Here is a 27,402-nt window from a genome sequence, read left to right on the forward strand (position 1 = left end):
CCAGGAGATTGCACATAAAAATCAAGGTTTCTGGCTTCTCTTAAAAAATGTTTTTTGAAGATTTGGCAAACCCACATCCTCATTCCCATAGGGCATCAGTTAGCTGGAGGCAAGATGGGGCTACCTTCCTTCCATGGAATATGCAGTCTAGGCATGGTACCCTCTCTACCACTGAGCTTGCGTTGTTGTTTTCTCAACTTCATCTCTCCTTGCACATTTACATTACCAACCTGGCCCTAAAAGCCATTTTTTGAGGTTTCTGCATAAAACTTTAAAAAAAGAAATTAAGCAAAGTAAAAAGAGCACTCTTTACTTCCACTAAGATATAAATGGAGTATACTTTTCTGATGTGTGGATTGTATGGAAGAGACATATTTTAGGGACTTGGAATCTCAGAGGCAAATAAAAGTTGAGCCCCACTTCAGGAAGCTTTTCCCAACATTTATCTCATATGATTCTCACATGAACCTCTAAAGGTAAGCTCTCTTATTTGAGTAAGGTTGCCAGCTATAGCAAATAAACATAGGATACCCTGTTACAAATGAATTTTTATCTGAAATGCAACTACAACTAGCTCTCTGTATTTTATTTGCCAACCCTCTACTCGTTGTCATTTTGAAAAGAAAGAAAGTGTAGCTCCGTTGGTCACTCTACAATCACAGACTCATGTAAAAACAGAGAGCTCTGTTCTTGGCTTTAGTTGGTCCTGGGGACATGTCCCACAGTGGTAAGGAGAAAGACCAAAGGGGCCCTGAAGCAGGGCTCCATGAGAAGTCTGCAGAACCAAGTAGGACCGTGAGACCCTGGCACCATGACAACTTTCAGAACTTTCTAGCCGCTCATTCTAATTATTCAAGCCAGACCATTCCCTGGGGATTTGAATATCCTCCACTTACTCTTACCAACCAAGCTAGGGGGAGCCCTTTCTTCAGAAAGGGCTGCTAACTAGCACCTATTCTCCAAGTATTGTTAGTCACACAGTCGTGCCCACTCTTTGCGACCCGATAGACTGCAGCCCACCAGGCTCCTCTGTCCATGAGATTTTCCAGGCAAGGATACTAGAGTGGGTTGCCATTTCCTTCTCCACCTATTCTCCAAACTTGGCTTCAGTTTCTCCTGCTAGCTAGGGACCAAGACCCTGGAAGCAAGAAAGCTACATTAAGGGCCAGATAAGTAGGAGAGTGAGGAAAAAAAAAATCCTTCATAACAACATCCATAGATTTCATAATCTCCCCAAGGATCAAGCTAACTTGAGAGTATTTCCATATTTGGAAACAATAGAGTAAATCAAATATTAGCTGCATAATTCCATGTTGATTTTCTCAGTTTTGAGAGAAAGAAGCAATCTCTACCAAATACAAGCATCCCTCCACTTTTAAAGTGTCTGTGGTTGTATTAATATTCAGTTAGCCACTGTCTTGGTTTGCATTCTTCCCGAAGCTGACAATGAGACAGTACTATGAGCCTGAGACTTTTATTTGGGAATGATCACAAGCTGAGCTGAAGGAGTGGGAAAGTGAAAGAGGAAAGGGAGGCAGCCAAGGAGGGGTGTGATATTGGGCAGGTGACTCCTGGAGGCAACTGGGGCCCAGTCTTACTGGGGAAACCCTGGGTGGTAGGAAGAGAAAATGCTTCGGTGATCCTGATCAAAGAGAGCTGGAGTGTTTTTCCACCAGCCTGAAGGATGCCCTTCCACTCACCAACTCCCTAACACCACCCCCATCAACTCCTGTTGCCAGAGAAAATATTAGGCAAAAAGTTGCATGTTCTGATAGAAATGGGAAGTAACAAGGGAATATATATGATGGGCACCAACAGCATCTGTTCCAGACACACATTCTTTCCTTCTGAATAATCTCTCCATCCCACAACCAACACATGCCAGCCAAGGAGCCCTTTTTGTTAAGAGCTGATCACCACCAGTTTGGAAGATTAATAGCCATATTACATAGACCATCAATCCATAGACAGTGACAGGAATATAGAAGAAAACCTTAAGAATGTTTAAATCCTTGAGGGATGATTCTACTACAAATCTGGAATATAAACTGTCATGTCAGTAGCCTGACAAGAACCTGTGCAGGACCTTAGCTTCCTGAAGCCAGTGCGTATAACCTTTCATTGCCAATTCCTCTGTGTTCTCGGTGTCACTGCATCATCTTTGCTCTGCCTGTTCTGCCTTATCCTAATGTCTATCAAGTGTTTCACTCTCCTTCATTCTCCTGGGGTAGGCATAGGCTTCTTTACCTGCACCTTAAATGGCAAATTAATTCCCTTTTACCTTTAGGGCTTCCCTGGTGGCTTAGCTGGTGAAGAGTCTACCTGCAATGTAGGAGACCTGGGTTTCAATCCCTGGATTGGGAAGATCCCCTGGAGAAGGGAAGAGCTACCCACTCCAGTAGTCTGGCCTGGAGAACTCCATGGACTATATAGTCTATGGGGTCGCAAAGAATTGGACACAACTGAGTGACTTTCACTTTCACTTCACTATCAGAGAATTGTGATTTACAGATAAATGGGCTTCCCCTCATGACACTTATGAGATTTTCTGGAAATTAAAAGCAACACAAGGTGCCTAAGAGCCCAAACTGTGCAGCCAGACTGCCTAGGTCTGAATCCTATCTGTATCATTTATAAATTCACACAGTTGTGTGACCCTTGGCATCTGCTGTGTGCTTCAGTTTCTCATGTATAAAATGGGCCTAATAATAGTACCTACCTCTTTGGGGTGTTTAGAGGATGTGATGCTTTAATACTTGTAATGTGTTTAGAAAAGTGCCTGGAGCACGGTAATAAGTGCTTGATAAATAAATCTAAAGGGGTAAGACTTCAATAGGCCTTTAATAATGCCTCAGAGTTAGTGCTGGCAGGAAATAGTGTTAGATAAAACAGTCATGCCTAAGCTGTCAAAGTAGTTTCTAAGTAAGCTTTCTTTTCATTTTTCTTCCCACCTTACTCCCAGCAAAAAGAAGGAGTAGTGATCTTGGAATCATCAGAAGTGAGTTGGAGCATAAGTCCTATTAATCACTAACTATGAAAACCTGCTCTGTATGGAACCAGCTCTTCACCTATCGGGAACAGTGACACCTGTCAAATAACAAATATTTTTATGTAAAAATAATTTGCAGCTTCAGGGTGTTTTATCAGTTCAATAAGTTTTGCTTATTGCCTTCTTCACTTCCTTCCACTCTCATCCACTCTCTCCATGGTTCCTTCTCCAATTTTCTCTCTTATTTTAAATTTAGCTTTTATTGCACTCTTCTAATTCAAAGAAAATTCTATACATATGGATCAAAAATAATAAGGTTATAGAGTCACATCTGATTCTATAGTCAGAATATTCATAACCCACAAATAAAAATTTGTAAAATGTGGTCTACATTCTCGGTCCTCAAAAATAAATATATTCTAGGACCTTACTATTGTTTATAACTGCTTTTTAAAAATTCTTATATTGTAACATATTTCTATGCCAGTCAACTCTTACCTTCATATAATTTTTAAATGTTTACCCCATTTTTTATGCACCCTATTTTTTCTGCAACCAATCTCTAATTCTGGGACATTTGAGTGATTTTCCTAACTTTTTTCTTATTGAAAATAACAGGAATGGGACTTCCCTTGTGGTCCAGTGGCCAAGATTCCACACTTCCAATGCAGGGGCGGCTGGTTTTCACCCTCGGTAAGGGAATTAGATCCCACATTGCAATTGTATTGCAAATCTGCATTGCATCAAAAGATCCTTCGTGCCTCAACTAAGACCTGACACAGCCAAGTAGGCAAATACTTAAAAAATAGTAATAACAGGCATAAAAATTCCTGAAAAATTGTCATTCCTCAAAATCATAATTATTTCCTTGGAATTCCTAAAGGAAATTTATAACATCACATGGAATTGATATTTTTAAAGCTTTGATACACAGTGCCAAATTATTTCCTAGAAAGATTATTCCACTTTATACTCCTCCTGCCAGTATTTAAAAATTCACATTTTCAACATGCATATAATCTCATCCCACTGTCTAATCTTAAAATAATATAATTTGATATTCAGAAAACAGAATATTATAATATACATTTGTTTGATAATTATGGGTATAATAAAAAAAATTGTATGTATTTAATATGTTTATTGGCCATTTTTATGTCTCCATTTGTGAATATCCTATTTGAATTTTTTCATTTACCTCTCTTCCTCCACTTGGGGATTGTATGTTGTTTTATTATTCAAACATAATGGTCTTTACATAGGAAGGACATTAACCTTTTGCAGTCTCATTTTTTAAATTCTTTTTGGTTAACCATTTGTTTTAATCTTTTATAGAAATTTGAGAGTGTGGAAATTTCCATTTTTGTGTGTGTGTTGACTTGTTTGCTTTTTTTTTTTACTGTTTGTGGTCTATAACATGCTTGGGAAGTTCTCTCTTATCCAAACTTTAACTAGACCAATACCATTTCTCCTTTTTTCCCCTTCTTTCTCTCCATATTTCAGGATTACTGTAGGCAAATGTTGGGGCTCCAAGGGCCATTTGTCTGTGTGGTCCTAAAATTAAAGACCTAAATCTTCCCAGCACAATCTCACTGTGTCAGGCTGATATTCAAAGCAGTAGTTTGCAGAAGACATTTCAAGAAGGAAAATGAATTTACAAGATCCTTAATTCTTAGAAGTAAAGTGCTTTAAAAATAGTATTTAGTTCCTGCTCTTTGGTCCTGAATTTCGTGCCTTCCTTGGTTTAGTCACTAAGCCATGTCCAACCCTTGCGACTCCATGGACTGTAGACGGCCAGCCTCCTCTGCCCAAGGGATTCTCCAGGCAAGAATACTGGAGTGGGTTTCCATTTCCTTCTCCTGCCTGCCTTCCTTAGCATAAAAAAAAAAAATCAGATAAAATTTGTTACCAACTTTTATACATGCTTCTGAAGCAGAATGTGGGATATTAATCACTGCACATACCCTTTCAAATATCCATAGTTGCTAGCAGACTGGGAAGTTGACAAATTACCCCTAATTAGGAATTTCTGCATTTCATATTTGAATTTCTCAATATTCCCTCCTAAGGCAGTTGAAAACACTCTATTTTGGGGACTATAACCCATCCATGAACAAGCATTTCTATGCCTGTCAATGAGCTTAACTATTGTGAGTATAAAAACATCCAGGGAAGTAATTGCTTGATGCATACCGAGAAGACAGTCACTAAATGTTAGTTTGTTTCTGTCCCTTTGAGTAAGAACCTTCTTCCTACCTCGCACCGTTGCAAGCTCCCCATCCACGTGAGCCATGCACTGCATGGCAGTGGCCCCAACGCAGATTGGCATGCTGACTTTTTGCCCTAAAACAGAAGTCGACAGGTCTATTTCAGCAACGTTCCGGAGCATCCTTGGATATAGCTTCCACCTGGAATTTGGGGGAGTGTGGAGAAAAGGTTTTAGAATTTCAAAAGCATTTGAGTTAGAAAAAGAAATTATTCTTGTATTTTTCCCAGTGAGCAAATTACTTCACAAAGTTCAAGGAAATTAGGCAATTTTAATGCTTGTTAAGATGGAAAGTTATCAATAAGATTAATAATAAACTTCTCAAGTTATTGTTCTTAGTAAAGTACAATTAACAAGCCATAGACGTCGCCCATTTGAGTCTACAGCCTTTTGCTCTTTGAGAAACCCATTTGCATATCCAGACAATCAAGATCTGGAAGAGTTCAACCATCCTGAAAAATTGCCCCATTTCCTTTTGCAGTGAAACTCTCCCTCCACCAATCCCCTAACATCCTCTGATCATATTTTGTTGTTGTTCCTATAGTTTTACTTTGCAAGAATATCATAAAAATGGAATCATATATAGTTTGTCCTGAAATTATATATAATTGATCCTTGAACGAGGCAGGGGTGGGTCAGTCCTTTGCACAGTGGAAAATCTGTGTATAACTTTACAGTTGGATCCTCCAGATCTCTGGTTTCACATCAACAGATTCAAGCAACTGCAGATCATGTACTACCTTTTCAGTGGAAAAAAAAAAAATCCATGTATTTGTGCACCTGCTAAGTACAAATCCATATTCAAAGGTCAGCTCTAGTATACGGCATTTTGAATCAGGCTTGGTATGTGGCTCAGCTGGTTAAGAATCCGCCTGCAATATGGGAGACCTGGGTTCAGTTCCTAGGTTGGGAAGATCCCCTGGAGAAGGGAACGGCTACCATTCCAGTATTCTGGCCTGGAGAATTCCATGGACTGTATATAGTCCATGGGGTGTCAAAGAGTCAGACATGACTGAGTGACTTTCACTTTCACTTTTCTTTAACTTAGCCTAATACTTTTGAGATTCATCCATATTGCTGCAGGCATCAGTAATTGTCCTTTTCAGTTGATGATGAGTATTCCATTGTAAAAATATAGCACAGTTTATCCATTCTCAAGATAAGAGATATTTGGAATCTTTCAACTTGGGGTGATAATAAGTAATGACACCATAAGCATTCATTGAAAGGTTTCTGTGGGAACATAGCTTTCATTTCACTTCTTCCAAGTCATTTGAAGACAGTATAGAATGGCATAGGAGTTAGATTAGAGTTTAAGAAGATATCCTGCATCTATTTCAACTGTTCTTTTTTCTTACAGACAATAACTTCAGGCAATTACTTGTAAAATTATGATGTGGTTTCTTCAAAATTCTTGATCTGAATTCTGTATCCATTGAAGTATGATGATAAGGGAAGGTGGGGTTTTTTTGGTTTAATTGAGCATTTTCCCAAAAAAATGTTATTTGACAGAGACTGGAATTTTTGACCCTTGACCATTATCTTAAATTACTTTTTCTGCAGTTCTTTTGTGTAGCAATGTAAGTTACTAACAAATCAAGAAACAAACTAGTAAAATTTACAGGAAAACTAGTTTTTTCTCTCTGAAAAATTTATATCTCCTATTTGTTATTTTCTCCTCATTAGTAATTGATTAAAACTGAAGAAAATATAGTCCCAATTTCTCATGAGCACTAAGGCAATAAACCTGGAGTACACATGCACATATACCTAACTAGCACTCACCTTTCAGGGTTTAGATTTAATTCTGCTTCCAGATAGATCAAGATTTTTCATTAATACAGTGAAGTGTGATTTAGTAACAGAGTCACCAAAATAAATGGAACCTCCCAAGACTTAATTGAAGCCTACTTCCTCCAGCGGAAGAAGAAATTCTGCCTTAATGTTGCTTTGAGGAATAGCTAAGGGTCTGTAATATAATCCTTCCTCACATAATAAAGTAAAAACATCCAACCCCTGCAAAACATAATAAAGAAGTTTAATGGTGATTTCTCAGCAGTTCCTTTGAACAACATAATTTTCTTGATTTTCTGTCACACCACATGCTCTGCTGCTGGAAGCCTTTTCTTCTCAACTAACCCTCACAGCATGCTTCTTTGATCTCCATTCTGAATGGGGAGATGCAGAAGCCTTGAAGAGAATTTTTACTACCAGTCATCTCTAAGTGTATTATTAGAATGAGAGAAAAAGATTTAATAGCAGCCGTTGGCATGCTGGCCTTGGAAAGCATTAATATTTACTTAGAGTTGAGAAAACAATGGAAGCTTTTATGAGGAGCACACATAGAGCTGCAGGGCATTAGCTCTGTGTGTGTTTGTGTGTCAGAAGGAACATTTTCAGATTTCCAGTTCCCCTTGACTCAGGCAAGGCTCAACCCTTTCCTCTACAGGCAGCAATTTTATGCTTGTCCACGAGGTGGCAAAGTCACTTTAATAACCGTGTTCTTGCTTCCCACACACACAATTTCCTGCCCTGAGAATGACATTACAGAGGCATCAACCAACGGCACAAGATGCAATTCCTAGACCAAATTAAATGAGATCAACGGTATGGAAAATGTATGCTCTCTAAAAAGTCCTTCACATTTTGAAATGTTCCAAAGAGCAATCACAACTCACCTTGTCAGGTAATTCCAATAATTCTGCATGCCCCACCCGATGTCAACCCCAATTTAAGTTATTTTTTCACTATCTTACATAAAACTAGCTGACTACAACCTTGGACTCTGCTTTTATGGGACTTCCACTTTGGAAAAAAATATGAAGATTGACAAAACAACTGAACCAGCTGAATAATAAATATTTTTCAAAGGTTTCTTAAATGAAGTGGTGCAAAAGTGGAAATCATTTTAACATCCAACAAGGGCCTCAATTTTATGTTATCATAAATCAGGTCCCCAAGAAGAAGTACATTAATGTACTCATCACCCAGCTTTGAAGTTCTATGCTGTTATTGGATCCCACTAACTCAACACAGTGAATTAATGATTTACAAGTACTGTAAGATGATCGTGTCTTCCCAAATGGCTCAGTGGAAAAGAATTTGCCTGCCAATGCAGGAGACTCAGATTCAATCCCTGGGTCAGAAAGATCCCCTGGAGGAGGAAATGGCAACCCACTCCGGTATTCTTCCTTGGAAAATTCCATGAACAGAGGCACCTAGTGGGCTAAAGTCCATGGTGTCACAAAAGAGTCCAACACGACTTAGCATCTAAGCAATAAAAATGGTGATCATATTGCATCTTAATTTCTCCACATGAATTACTTATTCTAAGCATTAAAAATGCATAACATATATATATACATAAATTGTGTATATGTTTATATAAAATATGCTACAAATTTTAAAATCTTATTTGTTACCATTCATTTCTCAATATTGAGAGAACTTTAAAACATTTAACTGGAATATTGATACTTCTGAGGCACCTAGTAAAAGAAGAAGGAATTTAAGTCAGAAGAAAACACAGCCTGGTAAACATTATATTTAAACAGTCAAGCCATTTTCAGAGTGCTTCCATGTGTAAATAAGTTTCAGAAGGCCCGTGAATCTCCTGAAATGTGTGTGTGTGTGTGTGTGTGTGTGTGTGTGTACGCGCGCGCGCACATGTGCGCGCATGTGCACACATGTGTGTGTCGTTTGTCACATGTCTGGATTAAAAACCACAGCTTTGAGGTCCAAAGTGGGGAGACTGAGAGATTTCCAAGAGAGAGGGAGGGTGATGAAGAGAAGAAGAAGAGGGAGAAGAAATGATGAGGAGGGAGAAGGATGAGAAGGTGACGGAGCTGATATGAGATGTCTTGCCATGTGACTTTTCAAAAAATGAGACAGTTAACTGCTTTTCATAATGCAAGAGAAAAATCAGCTTGCTTACCTGTGGTGCCAAGTAGCTGAATGATTCTGTGATATTTAAACCTATGAGAACACTAACAATGCCCGTGGGGAATGTATATTGCTTCTCAAATATTTAAGAGAGGGAATGATGTCACTTTTACCATCTCTTATTTGAAAAAATCCACGCAATTTTCAGTCACTAAGCGCATTAGGGACAATGAGCTTCCTTTACTAATATCACATGACTTATAAACACCCAAATTGGAGAATCATATTCCACCAGATAATTTCACAAGAAGCCACAAAATGTGTGCAGACCATGGTTGAGGAAGATAATGTGTTTCTCACTTTATAACCCTGATTAATGTATAAGAGAATCTAAGAACTATCCTTTTGAAAATTAACTCCAATCAGGTCAGGCCACACAAACTCTAACAAGTTGACATCTTTCATTGTTCCTGTCATAATTGCAATAGGAAACTCTGTTCTTTGGGCAGTTCTATTTGACTTTATTTGCCCTTTTTTATGTGGGAAGCAGACACAATGTTATTACAGCCTCAAGTCTTACCCAAAAATATCTCCAAGCAACTGCTTAGTCACCTAACTGGTCTGTGTCCCCAGAACCCCAAAACGTGGTTGTCAGAGCTAGGTGCAGAGATAAAAGGTGTCATTATGCATTCACACCATTTGCTATACCCCTGGGATAGGGAGGTTATAAATTTCACAACTGTCTTTAAAATACTCCGTCATCATGTGTCACAGTGGGTTATCTGAGGTTTGCTTGATTTGTCATCTTCATTTGAATTAGAATGAGAGCTTTCAGAGTGATTGCCTTCATCCCATCAGGCCAAAGCCGCCACCTGGCAGAACATCTATTTTACCTCCATGTGATCAGCTTTATGATACAGGGTAAGAACTGAAAGGTCATCCAGCAAGTTACACAACAAAAAAGGATTGGAGATGCTAGACAGACAGTGTGTGTTGTAATAAAAACTCCTTGGGTGGTTGATAATAATCCTCTATCCTCCAGAAGAAGAAAAATGAGTCTATTAGGACATTTTTCCCTCCTTTAAAGCTGAGCAAAAGAGAATGATCAAGGTTCATGGAAAAGGTGGCATTTAAAACTCCTTCTCATTGTCTGTGTCCTGTCCCTAAGTTATTCACTCAATACTTAGTCTGAGTAGGCTGGGGATACCCACTGCTGGGAATACCTGTGTAATTCACAGAAGCTGTGAGGAGCTTTTCCAGGCCACACAGAAGTCATCACAGTCTTCTGTGTCTCACAGGTTTCTAGAATTTCTAGGGTTGAAGAGGTGTCTGGTTTGCTACACCCCTTTGCTCCATCTTGAAGATGTCCATTGGGCCAATTGTTTGGGGTCCATTTTGCACCAGTTCAACCACCAGCATTATGGAGGCCAAAGGTCAATGTGCATCCCTTGAAATGTAAGCTCCGCTGGACAAGAACTTTCTTCACCTGGCTCACTCTATCCTCAACATGTAGTATCGAATCAAACCCACTGAGATACTCAATGTGTGAGGTAATTAACCAACCAGCATGTGGGGAAGGGTGTGGAAGGGTGAGGAAGGCTGTGCAAAAATGGACAAGGTGGTCCCTTGAGCATTGTGCCCTGAGGAATGCTGAAGGACACCAAGTCCATTATCCTCCCAAGGCCCTGAGATTTCCTTGGTTAAAATTACCTATTTGGGTTTAGGTGTTGCTTTCAGGAAATTACTAATAGGCAAACCACATCACTTGTGAACAGAGTTGAGATAAGCCCAAGTAAGGGCAACTTCTGGGAGCAGAAAACATTGAAGGACCTGAAATATCCCATAGCAGTTGGATAAAATCATCAGAAGTTTAAGCAACTCCACTCTTTGCCGTCTTTTCCCTTGCCATGGCTCCCTCAGTTCAGTTCAGTCACTCAGTCATGTCCGACTCTTTGCGACCCCATGAATCACAGCCTGCCAGGCCTCCCTGTCCATCACCAACTACCGGAGTTTACTTAAACTCATGTCCATCGAGTCGGTGATGCCATCCAGCCATCACATCCTCTGTCGTCCCCTTCTCCTCCTGCCCCCAATCCCTCCCAACATCAGGGTCTTTTCCAATGAGTCAACTCTTCACATGAGGTGTCTGCGGCTCCCTAGCATTTATTAAATCTCATTTGTGTCCCAGGAAAGATCTGAGACAAAGTCAAGGCTTGAAGGAATTTGGGGAAGCCTCCCCTGCCTTTCACCACACACTCAGGCTCCTACGCTGATTTGTAGGTGATCTGGTGCTGTTTGCTGGGAACCACCATGGTTAGAATGATTTCATTTCCCCTAATAAACACATAGAAAAATGAGCTTGAGTGATTTTGCTCTAGGCTAAAGCAGAAATGAGGAATAAAGGCAGATTCTTTCACCTGGATACTTCTTGCCTTTTTTGTTTATCACCATCCATGAGTGCCCACAACATTTACTGGCTTCATTAAAGGTACATGAGCCTCATAGACTGTAGTGTATTGAGGGCTCCCCTCCCCTGCTCCAGCAAATAAACTATTTCCTAACTGCATAAGCTGTGACATCCACCATCTTGGGCTTTGAAATATGAAAGTCAGCAGAAGACTAATTTGAAAAGAGAGGTGAAGCCCTTAGGAGGAGAGATGAAACCACAAAGTGAAAGATTGATGCCATATAGACAAACTTGAATCTAAAGTGAAAATTTACAAAACAGTAATCAAAATGAATGATAATGGAAAACCAGCATGATGGGAACATTTGAGGCAACCATCTGATCTTGTTTGCCCAAATAAGACAGTTGTCTCCTGTCTAATACTAACAGTTTCCTACACCGTAAATTAGACTGTCGGAGAAAAAGAGAATGGAGGCATCAGAACTTATCACCATTTTTATACACAGTTAAATGAATTATCTACATAATTCCAAGTGAGGAAATTTAGGGTTAGCTTTTTTCAAGATCCCCAGGCTTGGGATATTTTCATGCAAGTTTAAAACCCAGTGTTTCTCACAGCCCCATGAATTTCCCCTCTCTACTAAACAATATCTAGACAAGTAAGTCCATATCATCATTATTAAAACTGAAAGATTGTGCTTTGATAGAATATCTTTGTATAATTTTAAAACATGATTTTAAAAAGATTCTTACCTGGAAAATGCTGCAATATTATCAGCCAGGGTTTCCTGATCATTTGCCCCAGATTTATAGTAGTCATATATAGACTTTTGAAGTACAGATTTAGCATGTTGTTCATAATCATTGATGCAAACAAGCCGAGAGAACATTTTCCTGGGCTGTTGCAAACCCTGGGATGTTTTTTCCCCTGTGTTGTTTCAACATTCTGACAATTCTGTTATTAGTCATTTATTAACAGACTTTTTCCAAAGTTCAGATTTAGTTCTCTGTTGCTTACATTAATTAAGTGAGCAAACACATGCTTAGACTTTGAAATTTTATTTGCAGCTGTCTGCCAAAGAACAGGTAGTACATCTAAGCCTCAAGAAATTGGGTTGATGGGGCAGCAAGAGGGAATTAGGTGTCTGTTACATTAAAAAGGCAGGAGAATGAGTAAAAATTAAAATCCTAGAGCAGTACTTGCCTAAGGCCGCTCTTGGCGCAATTCTGCCGAAGGCTGTTTCTTCCCCACTGCATGTGTCTTTGCTATTTAACTGGTACCCAGAATTTGCTGCACATTCATTTTCATTCCATATTTGGATCATGCACATACACAAAAAAGAGCTTAATGAAACGAATGGGGCATATGCTACCAGAATGGGGACTCCTTCCAGGGCCCGAGAGTGGGCTCTTGTGTAACACTCAGAAATGGATTGTCTAATGAGACACGTGTACTGACAAAGCAAAAGACTTTATTGGTAAGAGGTGCCTGGGCAGAGAGCAGCGGGGTAAGGGAACAGGAGAACTGCTCTGCTAAGTGGGTCACAGTCTCAGGTTTAATGGTGATGGAGTTAGCTTTCCAGATAGTCTCTGGCTTTTGCTTGTACCCATATTTGGTCTGACTCAGGATCCTTCCAGGCTTTTCCAGGTGGCTCAGTGGTAAAGAATCTGCCTGCAATGCATGAGAATTGAAGGGGACACAGGTTTGATCTCTGGGTTGGGTAGATCCCCTGGAGAAGGAAATGACAACCCATTCCAAAATTCTTGCCTGGAGAACTCTTAGGACAGAAGAAGCTGGCAGGCTACAGCTGTACAGACTACTCTTTGCAGTCACAAAGCATCAGACACAACTAAGCAACTAAACAACAACAAGGGCACTTCCTTGTTGTCAAATCTGGATTCCAGCACAAGGTTTCTGGGAGATTGGCAGGACATATTATGGGCAGCTCCTCCTTTTTGTTCCCTTATAGATTCTCCAGGTTAGTTTTCTGCAACAGCACCATTTTCCTTATCAGGACCTCCTGCTGAGACAACTCATGCAAATCATTATTATTGTGCTTGGTCAAGGCGGTCAACTGTTCCCTAGCGTATCCAGTAAATCCAGGGTGTCTACACAAGAAACCTGATTGATTATAAACTTTTGGTTTTAACAAGAAACATTAAGGCCAAACTTACAGCTGATTCTTAGAGTCTTATCTTCCTCTGGAGAAGGTGCAGGGAAGTGCCAGTCCAAAAAAACCTTGCGATTTCAATCTAAAATTCCATTCAGTCAAGGAAAAAACACCTGGGGAAGATTTGCATTACTAAGACATGACTCAGAAAGCAATGGCTTTGACAGGAGTCAGATCTGTTTTTCAATTTGGGAGGCCCCACTTAAAGTTGCTCACCTGTGCTCAGCAGGGGAATTTCAACTGCCAATACCTATAGGAGAATATTCTCTTGAACTTGGAATCTGCTGCTCCATCCACATGTCATGCTAAAGTACTGTGGAATCAATGCCCCCTGGAGGGCTTAAATTGCAAACCCCATGGACTGTAGCAAAGGAGTTGGTACATGAATACCAAATCCCTCAATCCTCTGGCATTTAACTCATAGATGTGTGTTCTATGAGTTGAATGCTCATAGTTCTGTGAGGTGCACGCTTCAGTTACCCGCATGTCTTAGTTGGTTGCTAACTCACCCTGTGTTACCTGCCTTCCCTTCCAATTTCCCCAACACCTTAATTTAATCAAAGAGCCTTATGCTGTTAGAATTAGCATTGAATTATACATAGATTTATCCCCAAAGTTCACAAATGCTTACTTTTGGCTTCAGTTCAGTATTTTATTATATTATATAACACATAATTAAATTTATTTATTATATAACACATAAATTAGGTAGGAATTAATTTAATTTTTAAATAACTAGCCAATTGTCTCACCATCATTTATTGACCAGCACATCTCTCCATTCACCTAATAATATTCTTTAAGACAGAATTCATGCTATGTGTATAACCACTAGCACCTAAAATTATCCTTTTGATTAACAAAAAACTAGCTTTATTCCACAATATTGCTACTGCTACACGTGAAGATACCCCAAGGCTAATGATGAAAGAAGATGTATAATAAGGACTGGAAATTATGCTGTCTGTAAGCAGTGTGCTGAAGATAAACCAGCAAGCTCCAGAATACTATTCTTAAAACACAGTTGTACTTGGAAACAGTGAGCCAGAAGAGACTGGCTAATAATGAGATGTCAGCTCTCTGATTTTAGAGATTAATAATCAGAACTGAAATGCCCTTAAACAGCCTGAAAGTGAAAGTTAGCACAGTCGTGTCCGACATGCGATACCATGAACTGCAGCCTGTCACACTCCTCTGTCCATGGAATTCTCCAGGCAAGAGTACTGGAGTGGACTGCCATTTCCTTCTCCAGGGGATCTTCCCAACCCAGGCATTGAACCCAGGTCTCCTGAATATAACAGGCAGATTCTTTAACAACTGAGCCACTAGGGAAGTCCCTTAAACAGTGTACTTTTATTTAAATTATAGTCTTATACTAGGAGGAAAAGCTGTGGATGTTTAAAACAAGACAGTTTCTTCAAGCAGATAACTTGAACCAAACAAGAATGATAGCTCTGTCTAAAATATGATGCCGAAAGAAAATTGCTGCACTTGACACTGTTTATAATAGCCAGGACATGGAAGCAACCTAGATGCCCATCAGCAGATGAATGGATAAGAAAGCTGTGGTACATATATACAATGGAATGTTACTCGGCCATTAAAAAGAATACATTTGAATCAGTTCTAATGAAGTGGATGAAACTGGAGCCCATTATAGAGAGTGAAGTAAGTCAGAAAGAAAAACACCAATACAGTATACTAACACATATATATGGAATTTGGAAAGATGGTAACAATAACCCTATATGCAAGACAGAAAAAGAGACACAGATGTAGAGAACAGACTTTTGGACTCTGTGGGAGAAGGCGAGGGTGGGGTAACCTGAGAGAATAGCTTCAAAGCATGTATATTATCAATTGTGAAGCAGATCAGCAGTCCAGGTTTGATGCATGAGACAAGTGCTCAGGGCTGGTGCACTGGGATGACCCAGAGGGATGGGATGGGGAGGGAGGCCAGAGGGGGGATCAGGATGGGGAACACATGTAAATTCATGGCTGATTCATATCAATGTATGGTAAAAACCACTACAATATTGTAAAGTAATTAGCCTCCAGCTAATATAAATAAATGAAAAAGAAAAAAAAAAGAAAATTGCTGCACTTGGATGCACATCCTGGAATAGAGTTTTATTTGCAGTACCTTGTCTTAGCAGATGAGAGATGCATATAGTCTTCCTACATGTGTTCGACTATTTATCTTATGAATGTTATAGATGAATGTTAATAGCACATTCCTTGTAAATGAGTCCCAACAACTAAAGGCTGAAAGTCACATATCTATGTACATGTCAAATGAAAAACTCCTGTGAGCATGTTTGAAAACTAGAAAGTTCTTGGTGCTGATGACTTTTGGAAATTGCTAAAATAAGAGAAGAGTTTTGTGAGAAATATGTGTGGACACCATGCAAATTTATTTAAAGCAAATGAACTTGAAAAAGGAGTAGATTGAATGAATCTCCATCCCTCCTCTCTATTTTTGTGGATAGTGGTAATAGTGATAGATTTTTTAAAAAGAATAGTGGCTCATTTTTTTAAGAACTGTAAAATGCTTTTTTATATTTTATTACCTCAACTCAAAAATGATACTCAACTCAATATTGCTATAAATATTTGTTGTGACAAGTAAAGGTAGTTGCCCATTCACAAAGGATAGCGTAGGAAGGAAAAAAAATGTTTAAATTCTATCTTATCAAAAATGAGGGAATAGTTTGGTAGGAATGGCATTTCTTTCATCTGTTTAGGGACCAGTTGTAGTGAATAGTTCAATGTGAGTTTTCAGATCAACACCTATTTTAGTTGTGAGGTGATTGATTCTTGGTTTTTAAAAACTTTAATGGAAATCATGCATTTCCAACTTTAGGTTTTGCAAGCTACAATAATATAGTCTGTGGTTTACACTGTAAATACATCTGCTAAACATATCATATTGATAAGTAATATAATCATATATTCTTATGCATAATATATTATCTTGATCTATGTTATTATGTAAGACTGCTGATCAAAAATTATAAATATTTTAGGCTAAGGCAAAATTGGAAAACAATAGTATTTATAAAAGATGATTCAAAAAAAAAAAAGATGACTTTTTTGTGGTGGTCACTTTAAAATATTGGTTCCAAGTGTAATAAGGAGAGATGGAAATAATAAATGAAACCCCTTATTTCGTTTATCACCCAAACATTATTACTGACTGTATTCTCCACTCTACATTTCATCCCTGTGACTTGTTTATTTTGTAAATGGAAGTTTGTACCTCTTGATTTCTTTCACCTGTTTCCCTCATCTGCTTCACCCCTCTCCCTTCTAGCAACCAATATTTGTTCTTGGTCTCTATGACCCTTTTTTGTTTTATGCTTGTTCCTTGTTTTGCATTTCAGTTTTCACATGGCCCAAGTTAAAGCATAGTTCTTTTTAGATCCATCCATGTTGTTACAAATGGCAACATTTCACTATTTTTATGGCTGAGTAACTGTGTGCATATATCCCATCTTCTTTACCATTAGTCTATCCATTGGTAGTTAGATTGAGCCCATATCTTGCCTATTGTAAATAATGCTGCAGTTAACATAGATGTGCATGTATCTTTTCAAATTTGCCTCTTCATTCTCTTCAGCTAAGTAACCAGCAGTGGCATTACTGGCTCTCATGGTAGTTTCATTTTTAATTTTTTGAGAAACTTCCATTTACTCTGCTAAGTTGCTTAAGTCATGTCCGACTCTTTGCAACCCTATGGACTGTAGCCCGCTAGGCTCCTCTGTCCATGGGATTCTCCTGGCAAGAATACAGGAGTAGGTTGCTGTGCCCTCCTCCAGGGGATCTTCCTGACCCAGGAATCAAACCTGCATCTCTGAAGTCTCCTGCATTGGCAGGAAGGCCCTTTACCGCTAGTGCTACCTGGGAAGCCCAAGAAACTTCCATACTGTTTTCCAATTTACTTTCTCATCAGCAGTTCATGAGCACTCCTTTTCTCCACATTCTCACAAACAATTGTTATTTATTTCCTTTTTGACAAAAACCATCCTGACAAGTGTGAAGAGATATCTCATTTTGGTTTTGACTTGCATTTCCCTGATGATTAGTGATGTAGAGTATCTTTACACGTGCCTGTTAGCCATCTGTATGCCAGCTTTGAGAAAAAAAGTTTTTTTAGATCTTCTGCCCCTTTTATAGCAGAGTTGTTTGGGGAGATTTGTGTGTGTGTGTGATTAAATGTAAGAGTTACTTGTGTATTTTGGAAATCAAGCTCCTTATCAGATATGTCATTTGCATATACTTTCTCCCATTCAACGAGTGACCTTATAATTTAGTTGATACTTTTCCTTGCTGTACAAAAGCTTTTTAGTTTGATGTACTTTCATTTGTTTATTTTTGCTTTTGTTCTCCTTGCTTGAGGAGACAAAGCTAAGAAAACATTGCTAAGACTTACGTCGGAGAGTATACTGACTATATTTTCTTCTAGAAAGTGTATGGTTTCAAACCTTACATTTAAGTCTTAAATCTATTTTGAGGATTTTTTTTAATATGAGAAAGTAGTCCAGTTTGATTCTTTTGCATGCAGATATCCTGATTTCCCCAACACCACTTACTGAAGAGGCTGCTTTTCTCCATTGTGTATTCTTGCCTCTTCTGTTGTAGATTAACTGAAAAAATAAATGTGAATTCATTTCTGAGCTCTCTGTTCTCTTCCATGGATCTTTGTGTCTTTTTTGTGCCAGTACCATACTGTTTTGATGACTCTAGCTTTGTGTGTCCTTAGTTGCTCAGTCATGTCTGACTCTTTGCAACCCCATGGGCTGTACTGCACCAGGCACCTCTGTCCATGGGGATTCTCCAGGCAAATACTAGAGTGGATTGCCATGCCCCCCTCCAGGGGGTCTTCCCAACCCAGAGACTGAATCCAGGTCTCCCACATTGCAGGTGGATTCTTTACCATCTGAGGCATCAAGGAAGCCCAAGAATACTGGAATGGGTAACCTTTCCCTTTTCCAGGGGAATCTTCCCAACCCAGGAATCAAACCAGGGTCTCCTGGGTTGAAGCCAGATTCTTTACCAGCTGAACTACCAGGGAAGCCCATCATACTGTTTTAATATCTCTCACTTTGAAGTATGGTTTGAAATCAGGAAGCATAATATCCCCAGATATGCTCTTATTTCTCAAAATTGTTTTGGTTATTTGCAGTCTTTCGTACTTCCATACACAAAGTTAGAATTATTTGTTCTAGCTCTGAGAAAAATGCCATTGGTATTTTGATAGGAATTGCACTGAATCTGTACATTACCTTGGCTAGTACAATCATTCTTAATAATATAAATTCTTCCAATCCATGAAAACAGCATATAATTTCATCTGTTTGTGTCATCTTCATTTTCTTTCATCAGAGTGTCATAGTTTTCTGAGTACTGGTCTTTTACCATCTTAGTTACATTTATTCCTAGGTATTTTAGTATTTATTTTGATATGATTGTAAATGAGATTGTCTTCTCAATTTCTTTTACTGATAGTTTGTTTCTAGTTTATAGCAACAAATTTCTCTATATCGATTTTGTATTGTGCAACTTTACTAAATTCACTGATGAGTTTTAGTAGCTTTTTGATGATATCTTTAGGATTTTCTATGTATAGTATTGTGTCATCTGCAAACAGGGACAGTTTTACTTCCTTCCCAACTTGGATTTCTTTTCTTTCTTTTTCTTGTTTGATTGCTGTGGTTAAGACTTCCGATATCAGGCTGAATAAAAGTGGTGAGTGTGGGCATCCCTGTTTTGTTCCTGATCTTAAAGGAAATACTTCCAGCTCTCATAGTTGAGTATGGTGTTAGCAGTGGGCTTGTCATGTATGGGCTTTATTATGTTGAGATATGTTCCTTCTATGGGCTTCCCTGGTGGCTCAGTGGTAGAGAATCCACCTGCCAATGCAGGAGATGTGGGTCTAATCCCTGGGCCTGGAAGATCCCCTAGAGAATGAAATGTCAACCCACTCCAGTATTCTTGCCTAGAAAATCCCATGGACGGAGGAGCCTGGCAAGCTACAGTTCACGGGGTCTCAAAAGAGTCAATCACGACTTAGCTACTAAACAACATGTTCACTCTATATCCATTTTGCTGAGAGTTTTTGTCATAACTGGATGTCAAATTTTGTCAAAAGTTTTTGCACATCTATTGAGATGATTTTTGTTATTCAACTTGTTAATGTAGTGTATCATGTTGATTGATTTTCAGACACTGAATCATTCTCGCATCCCTAAGATAAATCCATGGTGTATGATCTTTGTAATGTATTGTTGAATTTGACTTGCTAATATTTTGTTAAGGTTTTTTGCATGTACATTTATTAGTGGTATTTGCCTGTAATTTTCTTTTTTGTGTGATATCTTTGACTTAGGTATCAGGGTGATGTTGGCCTCAGAATTTTATTTCTAGGAATTTAGCCATTTCTTCCGGTTTCCATTTTATTGGTGTATAATTTTTTGTAGCAATCTCATGATTTTTTATTTCTCTGTTGTTTGTAACTTTTCATTTTTCATTTCTGATTTTATTTTCTTGGTTCATCTGTCTTTTTTTTCTTTGATGATTCTGGCAAAAGATGGCAAGACAGAAAGTGACAAGGATTCTAAGTTCTGAGCCTGGCTTCTGAGGCTTGCAAAGCAACCTTACCAAGTCCAAATGACCTGCCGCGCCTCCCCAACTTCTTTTATATAATTCAGCATAACCCTTTATTCTATCAATATTTAAGGGTTTTTTTTAATATTTGGGATATGTTTCACTAGCATCCAAACATAGCTCCTTATTGACCCAGAATTCAGTTCATTGGAATGCCCAGGAAAGGATTTACTAAGGTAATAAGATATTATATATACACATATTCACACATTTGCTACATATGCACATATATTATTTTGTATTTATACAGATCTATGAAATTATAGTTATAATTAACTGATAATTAAATGTAATTTAATACAAAGTCTAATGAAGAGAGATTAGTAGAATTCATTGAGATTCGTCTCACTGAGTACAATTCCAGAAGCATTCACTAAAATATTTGTTCTGGCTGTTTTGTTTTTTCTCTACAAATTTTTTGGGATGAAGATATGGGTGTGTATGTTCTGTATGTTCTGTAATTCTGATACTGATGATTGAAAAAAAATCCCATAAGAAAATTCTGTTTTGGGTCTTACCAACTGAAATTTTCCAATCTATTCAAACACCATCAATGAGGGCAGGACAGAAACTATTGATATGAGAATATTCTTAGTGCCTAATTATAGTTTCTGATGCCACAGGAGTAGAATGATTGATTCCTCTCCAGTCTCCTTATAAACTACTATTTTAAACCTAGATGCCCCCAAACTGGAGAACTTCATAGTTTCTTAGATTGGAAACAGAGAAAATATATAATCAACCACTGAACCAGTCACTCTGCTTACTGAGATCTCAACAGAAGAAACCTTCTGCTTTGTACAATAAAATAGATAAAGAACATACATTCTGATTCTGAACCCCAGCACCCAGGTGGACATTACCCCTCACTGTTGAGGCAGAGTAGTACTGATGCAATTTTTGACCTGAGAGCTCTTATCTCTTAACGAACCCTTCCGGCAATTGTCAGACTCAAAGAAAGTCTCTTTCGACCTATTAAAGGAGACTTTTACTATCCCAGCTCTCTCCCCAATAGTAAACAACAACAGAATGTTCTCCAGGATTTATGAGTGCTACATACTCAGTCGCTCAGTTGTGTCTGACTGTTTGCGACATAGACTACAGCCTTCCAGGCTCCTGTCCATGGAATTCTCCAGGCAAGAATACTGGAGTGGGTTGCCATTTCCTCCTCCAGGGGATTTTCCTGACCCAGAGATTGAACCCCTGTCTCCTGTGTCTCCTGCATTGGCAGGAAGATTATTTACCACTGCACCACCTGCATTACCTCCTGTGAATAACCTCTTTATAATCAGGAAAACAAAACCTGCTTGCAGTTACTGTGCAGCACCTGAGTGAATTCTACCAGTCAGCTCATTACAGAAAACAAAAGCAGATGATTTTTTTAGGTGTTCAATTGTTTACATCTCTGTAAAGCCTCAGTGATGGGCAGCGCCTTGAGTGAAAAGACAAATCACAATAGATTTTTAATGGCTGACCTTCTCTCTAAGTTAGAATAAGATAATGTTGTAATGAAACCTTATAGTCCTTTTCTTTTCTAAGTCGTGCTCTATCCACTTTGAACTAACTCCTAAAGGTTGAATGCATGTGTGTTTAAGAAGCCAATTGTTTGTAGGCCTTGTCTGACAGTGGGGAAGGCAATGGCACCCCACTCCAGTACTCTTGCCTAGAAAATCCCATGGATGGAGGAGCCTGGTAGGCTACAGTCCATGGGGTCTCGAAGAGTCAGACACGACTGAGCAACTTCATTTTCAGTTTTCACTTTCATGCACTGGAGAAGGATATGGTAACCCACTCCAGTATTCTTGCCTGGAGAATCCAAGGAACAGAAGAACCTGGTGCGCTGCCATCTGTGGGGTCGCACAGAGTCGGACACGACTAAAGTGACTTGGCAGCAGCAGCAGCTTGTCTGACAGAGAGAAAAATAGCAAAAAACAACAGGAATTGTTGAAATAAACATGATGAATTTGCATCAGAATGACAATTGGAGAAATCCATCTTAACTTTCACATCAATTGGCTTTCAAAAATTGTCCCCTTTGAGTTCTCAGGTTACTTCTAAAAATAATAATAAATTAGCCTCTGATGTTTTTCCACAAGTCCTCAGCACATGCTCTCTACCTTTGTCTTCTCTTAGTACCCACATTCATCTCTTTATTTTAGTTACAGATTATTGGAATCCTAGCCAGCTTCATAATTCTCAGGTTTCTTAACTTAATAGGGTTTTCCAGAAATCACATGGATATGGGTCATACAAATTAGTCTGCCCCTTCAACTTTCAGTACCAGAAAAGTGTCTGTTAAAAGAGATTTCGGTATTGATAGACATCAACATTTTCCCCAAAGGAGATGGCATCATTTTCAGTGTTCAGGAAACAATTTTTCAAAGGATAGCCAGATTCAAAAAGCACAGGAAATGTAAAATGATGCACTTAAAATTATGGTGGTGTGGGCATTGTGGCCAGTATTTGTTAGCAGAAATAGAATGTGTTTCCTGTTTGTTTATTTGTTTTTTAATTTTCAGGTCTGGAGTCACCACCACCTACCACTCCCAAAATCAGTGTCTGTTAATATTAACTAATTCCTGCCGACAAAGATATGTAAGCTCTCAGAGTGTTTGGATACATACAAAAAGAGCAGTACCTGGAAGTCAAGTTCAACTAAAGAGACACAAAATCTATTTAGTAATCTGCCTTTTTACATTTCCCATGATCGGCACACTCACAGAAATGCAGCAGATTCTAAAGTCAATTCCCAAAGTGGATTCCATGGATCACTAATAGATATCCCTTGATAGAAATATATGTGGGAAAAATATGTGCTTCAATGAAAAATTATGAATGTCTAGACGACAATTTTCCAGGTTATCGGATCAGAGTCTCTCACTGTCCTTGAACTATTTTTCAACTATTTAGGTTATAAACAACTCAAGGAAATGTAAAATTATTTTTGACTATAGATAAGCAAATTCAGTCCTGTCCATAGAAAAATCAATAAACTTCCCTTTCCATCTTGTAGAAACACCAGTATTACTTCCATTACTTCCATTTGAACCTTCATCTCATGCTCCTTACTGTGTCCTCACATGAAAGAAAGAAAGACTGGAACTTATTCTGGTATCTCTTCATCTTATACAGACAACCTATCTACAGCACCATCTATCAGATTTGTGCTCCACCCTTATGACTTCATCTAATCTTATCATCTTAAAGGCTTTATCTCCAAATACATTAAGGGTTATGGCTTCACCATAAGAGTTTTCAGTTCAGTTCAGTTCAGTTGCTCAGTCATGTCCAGCTCTTTGCGACCCCATGAATCGCAGCACACCAGGCCTCCCTGTCCATCACCAACTCCCGGAGTTTACTCAAACCCACATCCATCGAGTCAGTGATGCCATCCAGCCATCTCATCCTCTGTCGTCCCCTTCTCCTCCTGCCCCCAATCCCTCCCAGCATCAGGGTCTTTTCCAGTGAGTCAACTCTTCACATGAGGTGGCCAAAGTATTGGAGTTTCAGCTTCAGCATCAGCCCTTCCAATGAACACCCAGGACTGATCTCCTTTAGGATGGACTGGTTGGATCTCCTTGCAGTCCAAGGGACTCTCAAGAGTCTTCTCCAACACCATAGTTCAAAAGCATCAATTCTTCGGCGCTCAGCTTTCTTCACAGTCCAACTCTCACATCCATACATGACCACTGGAAAAACCATAGCCTTGACCAGACGAACTTTTAGGGGGACACAATTAATCAGTCCATTTTTGTTGTTTAATCGCTGTGTTTGACTCTTTGTGACACCATGGACTGCAGCATGCCAGGCTTCCCTGTCCTTCACTATCTCCCAGAGTTTGTTCAAATTCATGTCCATTGAGTCAGTGATGCTATCTAACCATCTCATCCTCTGCCACCCTCTACTTCTAACAGCTCAGTTCAGTTCAGTTCAACTCAGTCACTCAGTCGTGTCCTATTCTTTGTGACTCCATGGACTGCAGCACACCAGACTTCCCTGTCCATCACCAACCCCCAGAGCTTGCTCAAACTCACATCCATCCTACCAGTAGCTTAATCTAGAAATTTCATCTTTCATATATCATTCACCCAGGTGCTCAGACCAAAACCTAGGAAACTACTAATTATTCTCTTTCCCTTTGACCTCCACATCCAACCCACTAGCAATTCCTATTGACTTATAAGTTATATCCCAATTCTCATCACTAGTCAACATCTGTATTTCAATTACTGTGGTCAAAGTCGCGATCCTCACTCACTTGAACTGGTGATCACAAGATTAACTTTAAAACTTAAGTCAGATCATGTCTCTCCTTTGTTTTCAACCGTTCAATGATGTGTCATCACACTTTTAATAAAATCTTTACTTCTTACCAGGTGGCCTTTCAAGATGTTACATAATAAGTCCTTCCCATCACATACACTCTATGCTTTGTCGACAACAATTCTCCCCTTATTTTTGCTTGAAGGTATCAAAGTTATTCTGGTTTCAGAGACTTTATAATTGTTCTTTCTTCTTAAGAAACTCTTATCTTCTAGATTTTTCTATAGCTTGGTCCTTATTCAAAAAAAAAAAAAAAAAAAAAAAAAAAAACAGTTCAAATGGCACTTTGTCAGAGAGGGCTTCTTTAACAGCCCTACTGCATCCTCTTTCCCTAACCCTGCTTCTTATCCTACTTTATTTTCTTCATGTCACTCATGAAAATCTGAAATTAAATCTTTCACCATTTTTTAAAAAGTATTGGTGTAATGTAAATTCCTTCAAGCAACAGGTTCATCTCTCTTTTTCATGCTGAATCTCCAATGTCCAGAGCTGAGTGTATCTAATAGTAGCAGTTCCCAACCTTTTTGGCACCAGGGACCAGTTTCATGGAAGACAGTTTTTCCATGGACTAGGAACAGGGCAACGGCTTTGGGATGACTCAAGCACATTATATTTATTGTGTACTTTGTTTATAATCTGATGCTGCTGCTGATCTGACAAGAGGTACTGCTCCACAGCCCAGAGGTTGGGGATCCTTTCCTTATGAGATGCTGTGTTAGGGTCAATAACTTCCTCCCTCCTCCAATAAAATGTGGAATAAAGGTGTCCACATTTTATTCTCTGGAACCTGTGAATATATTACTTCAAACAGCAAAGGGACTTTAAAAATGTGTTTAAATTAAGGATCTTAAAACAGAGGAGATAATTTTGGATTATCTGGGCGAGTCCTATGTGTAATCACAAAGGATTTTATGAGAAGTTAATAGAGGAGAAGGTGGTGTGGTGAAGACAAAAATAGAGATCAGAGTTATATGTTCAGTTCAATCACTCAGTCTTGTCCAACTCTTTGCCACCCCCTTGAACTATATAGTGCATGGAATTCTCCAGGCCAGAATACTGGAAAGGACAGTCTTTCTCTTCTCCAAGGGATCTTCCCAACCTAGGGATCAAACCCAGATCTCCTGCATTGAAGGCAGGTTCTTTACCAACTGACCCACAAGGGAAGCCCAAAAGTACTTAAGTGGGTAGCCTCTCACTTTTCCAGCAGATCTTCCAAACCCAGGAATCAAACAGGGGTTTCCTGAATTGCAGGTGGATTCTTTACCAACTGATCTGTCAGGGAAACCCTTTCCATCATCAACTCCCAGAGCTTGCTCAAACTCAAGTCCACTGAGTTGGTGATGCCATTAAGCTATCTCATCCTCTGTTGTCCCCTTCTCCTCCTGCCTTCAATCTTTCCCATCACAGGGTCTTTTCTGATGAGTCCATTCTTCTCATCAGGTGGCCAAAGTAGTGGAGCTTCAGCTTCAATATCAGGCATTCCAATGAATATTTAGGATTGATTTCCATTAGGATTGACTGGTTGAATCTCCTAGCAATCCAAGGGACTCACAAGAGTATTCTTCAATACCACAGTTCTAAAGCATCAATTCTTTGGTGCTCAACTTTCTTTATGGTCCAACTCTCACATCCATACATGACTACTGGAAAAACCATAGCTTTGACAAGACGGACCTTTGTGGGCAGAATAATGTCTCTGCTTTTTAACATGCTGTCTTAGTTTGTCACAGCTTTTCTTCCAAGGAGCAAGCATCTTTTAATTTTATGGCTGCAGTGATTTTGGAGCCCAAGAAAATAAAATCTGTCATTGTTTCCATTGTTTCCTCATCTATTTGCCCTGAAGTGATGGGACCAGATGCCATGATCTTTGGCCAGGAGCCAAAGATTGCTGGCAGATTCTTGAAGCTGGATGAAGCAAGCAAAGAGATTCTCTCCTGAAGTCTCCAGATGGGAACAGTCCTGCATCTTAATGTCAGCCCCATGAGACCCATTTTGAGCTTCTGATCTCCGGAACTGTAAGAGAATATGTTTGCATTGTTTTAAGCTCACACAATTGTAGGAATTTGTTACAGCAATAATAGGAAACTAATGTAGATGGATTTAACACATATTTGCTTAATGAATAAATTATTTAAACAGGCAGTATAGTCAATGAGAACACAAGCTATAAAATAAGACTTGAGTTCTAATCTAACCTGTTAGAATAATAAGATAGTACATACAAAGCACTAGATATAATCACTCAGTAAATGCCAGTTGTTTAATTATCATTGTAGTTTTAGTCTAAAGATAAGTCCTAGCCTTGTATTCCCTCCCCATGGTTGTATATTAAAATCACTCAAAGAGGTTTAAAATACTCACGGATTTCTCCCAAACACAGGATCAGCTACCTGATGTACAGAGGCCCTTATTCATAAATTATTAAAAATTTTGAAATAGCAACAGTGCAGCATTTAAACTAAGCTTTTGACCCTTCTAAGTATGGGTCCCTGTACCACTGCACAGGTTGCATCTCCATGCAACCTACCTCATGCAAAGATTCTGAAAACTGATCGAGGGTGGTGTTCTAGATTATTATCTGTAATATTTAAAGCCATAGTTGAGAACCTGTGATATAGTACAACAATGTCATGTCCAACGTTGGCTTTCCAGAGCATCCCTAAAACAGCCTATTGTTAAGACAAAGTTGACGTTATCA

The 27,402-nt window shown here is 38.9% G+C and overlaps 1 protein-coding gene across 2 annotated transcripts in view; it reads right to left on the reverse strand.

Moving 5' to 3' along the window:
- HAO1 (hydroxyacid oxidase 1) overlaps positions 1–12,467 on the reverse strand; it is a 55,814-nt gene extending 43,347 nt beyond the window's left edge. Inside the window, exons 1-2 of one of the 2 annotated variants that reach the window (XM_065919626.1) lie at positions 12,298–12,467; positions 5,246–5,397 (exon numbers count right to left, since the gene is read on the reverse strand). In XM_065919626.1, coding sequence (XP_065775698.1) covers positions 5,246–5,397; positions 12,298–12,434 — 289 coding nt within the window. In that variant the 5' untranslated portion in view covers positions 12,435–12,467. The remainder of the gene's footprint in view (positions 1–5,245; positions 5,398–12,297) is intronic. The other variant, XM_065919628.1, reaches the window with a different exon arrangement.
- Between the last annotated feature and the right edge of the window lie 14,935 nt (positions 12,468–27,402).

The sequence above is a fragment of the Muntiacus reevesi genome, chromosome 2 (assembly GCF_963930625.1).
Source record: "Muntiacus reevesi chromosome 2, mMunRee1.1, whole genome shotgun sequence".
Classification (NCBI taxonomy): domain Eukaryota; kingdom Metazoa; phylum Chordata; class Mammalia; order Artiodactyla; family Cervidae; genus Muntiacus; species Muntiacus reevesi.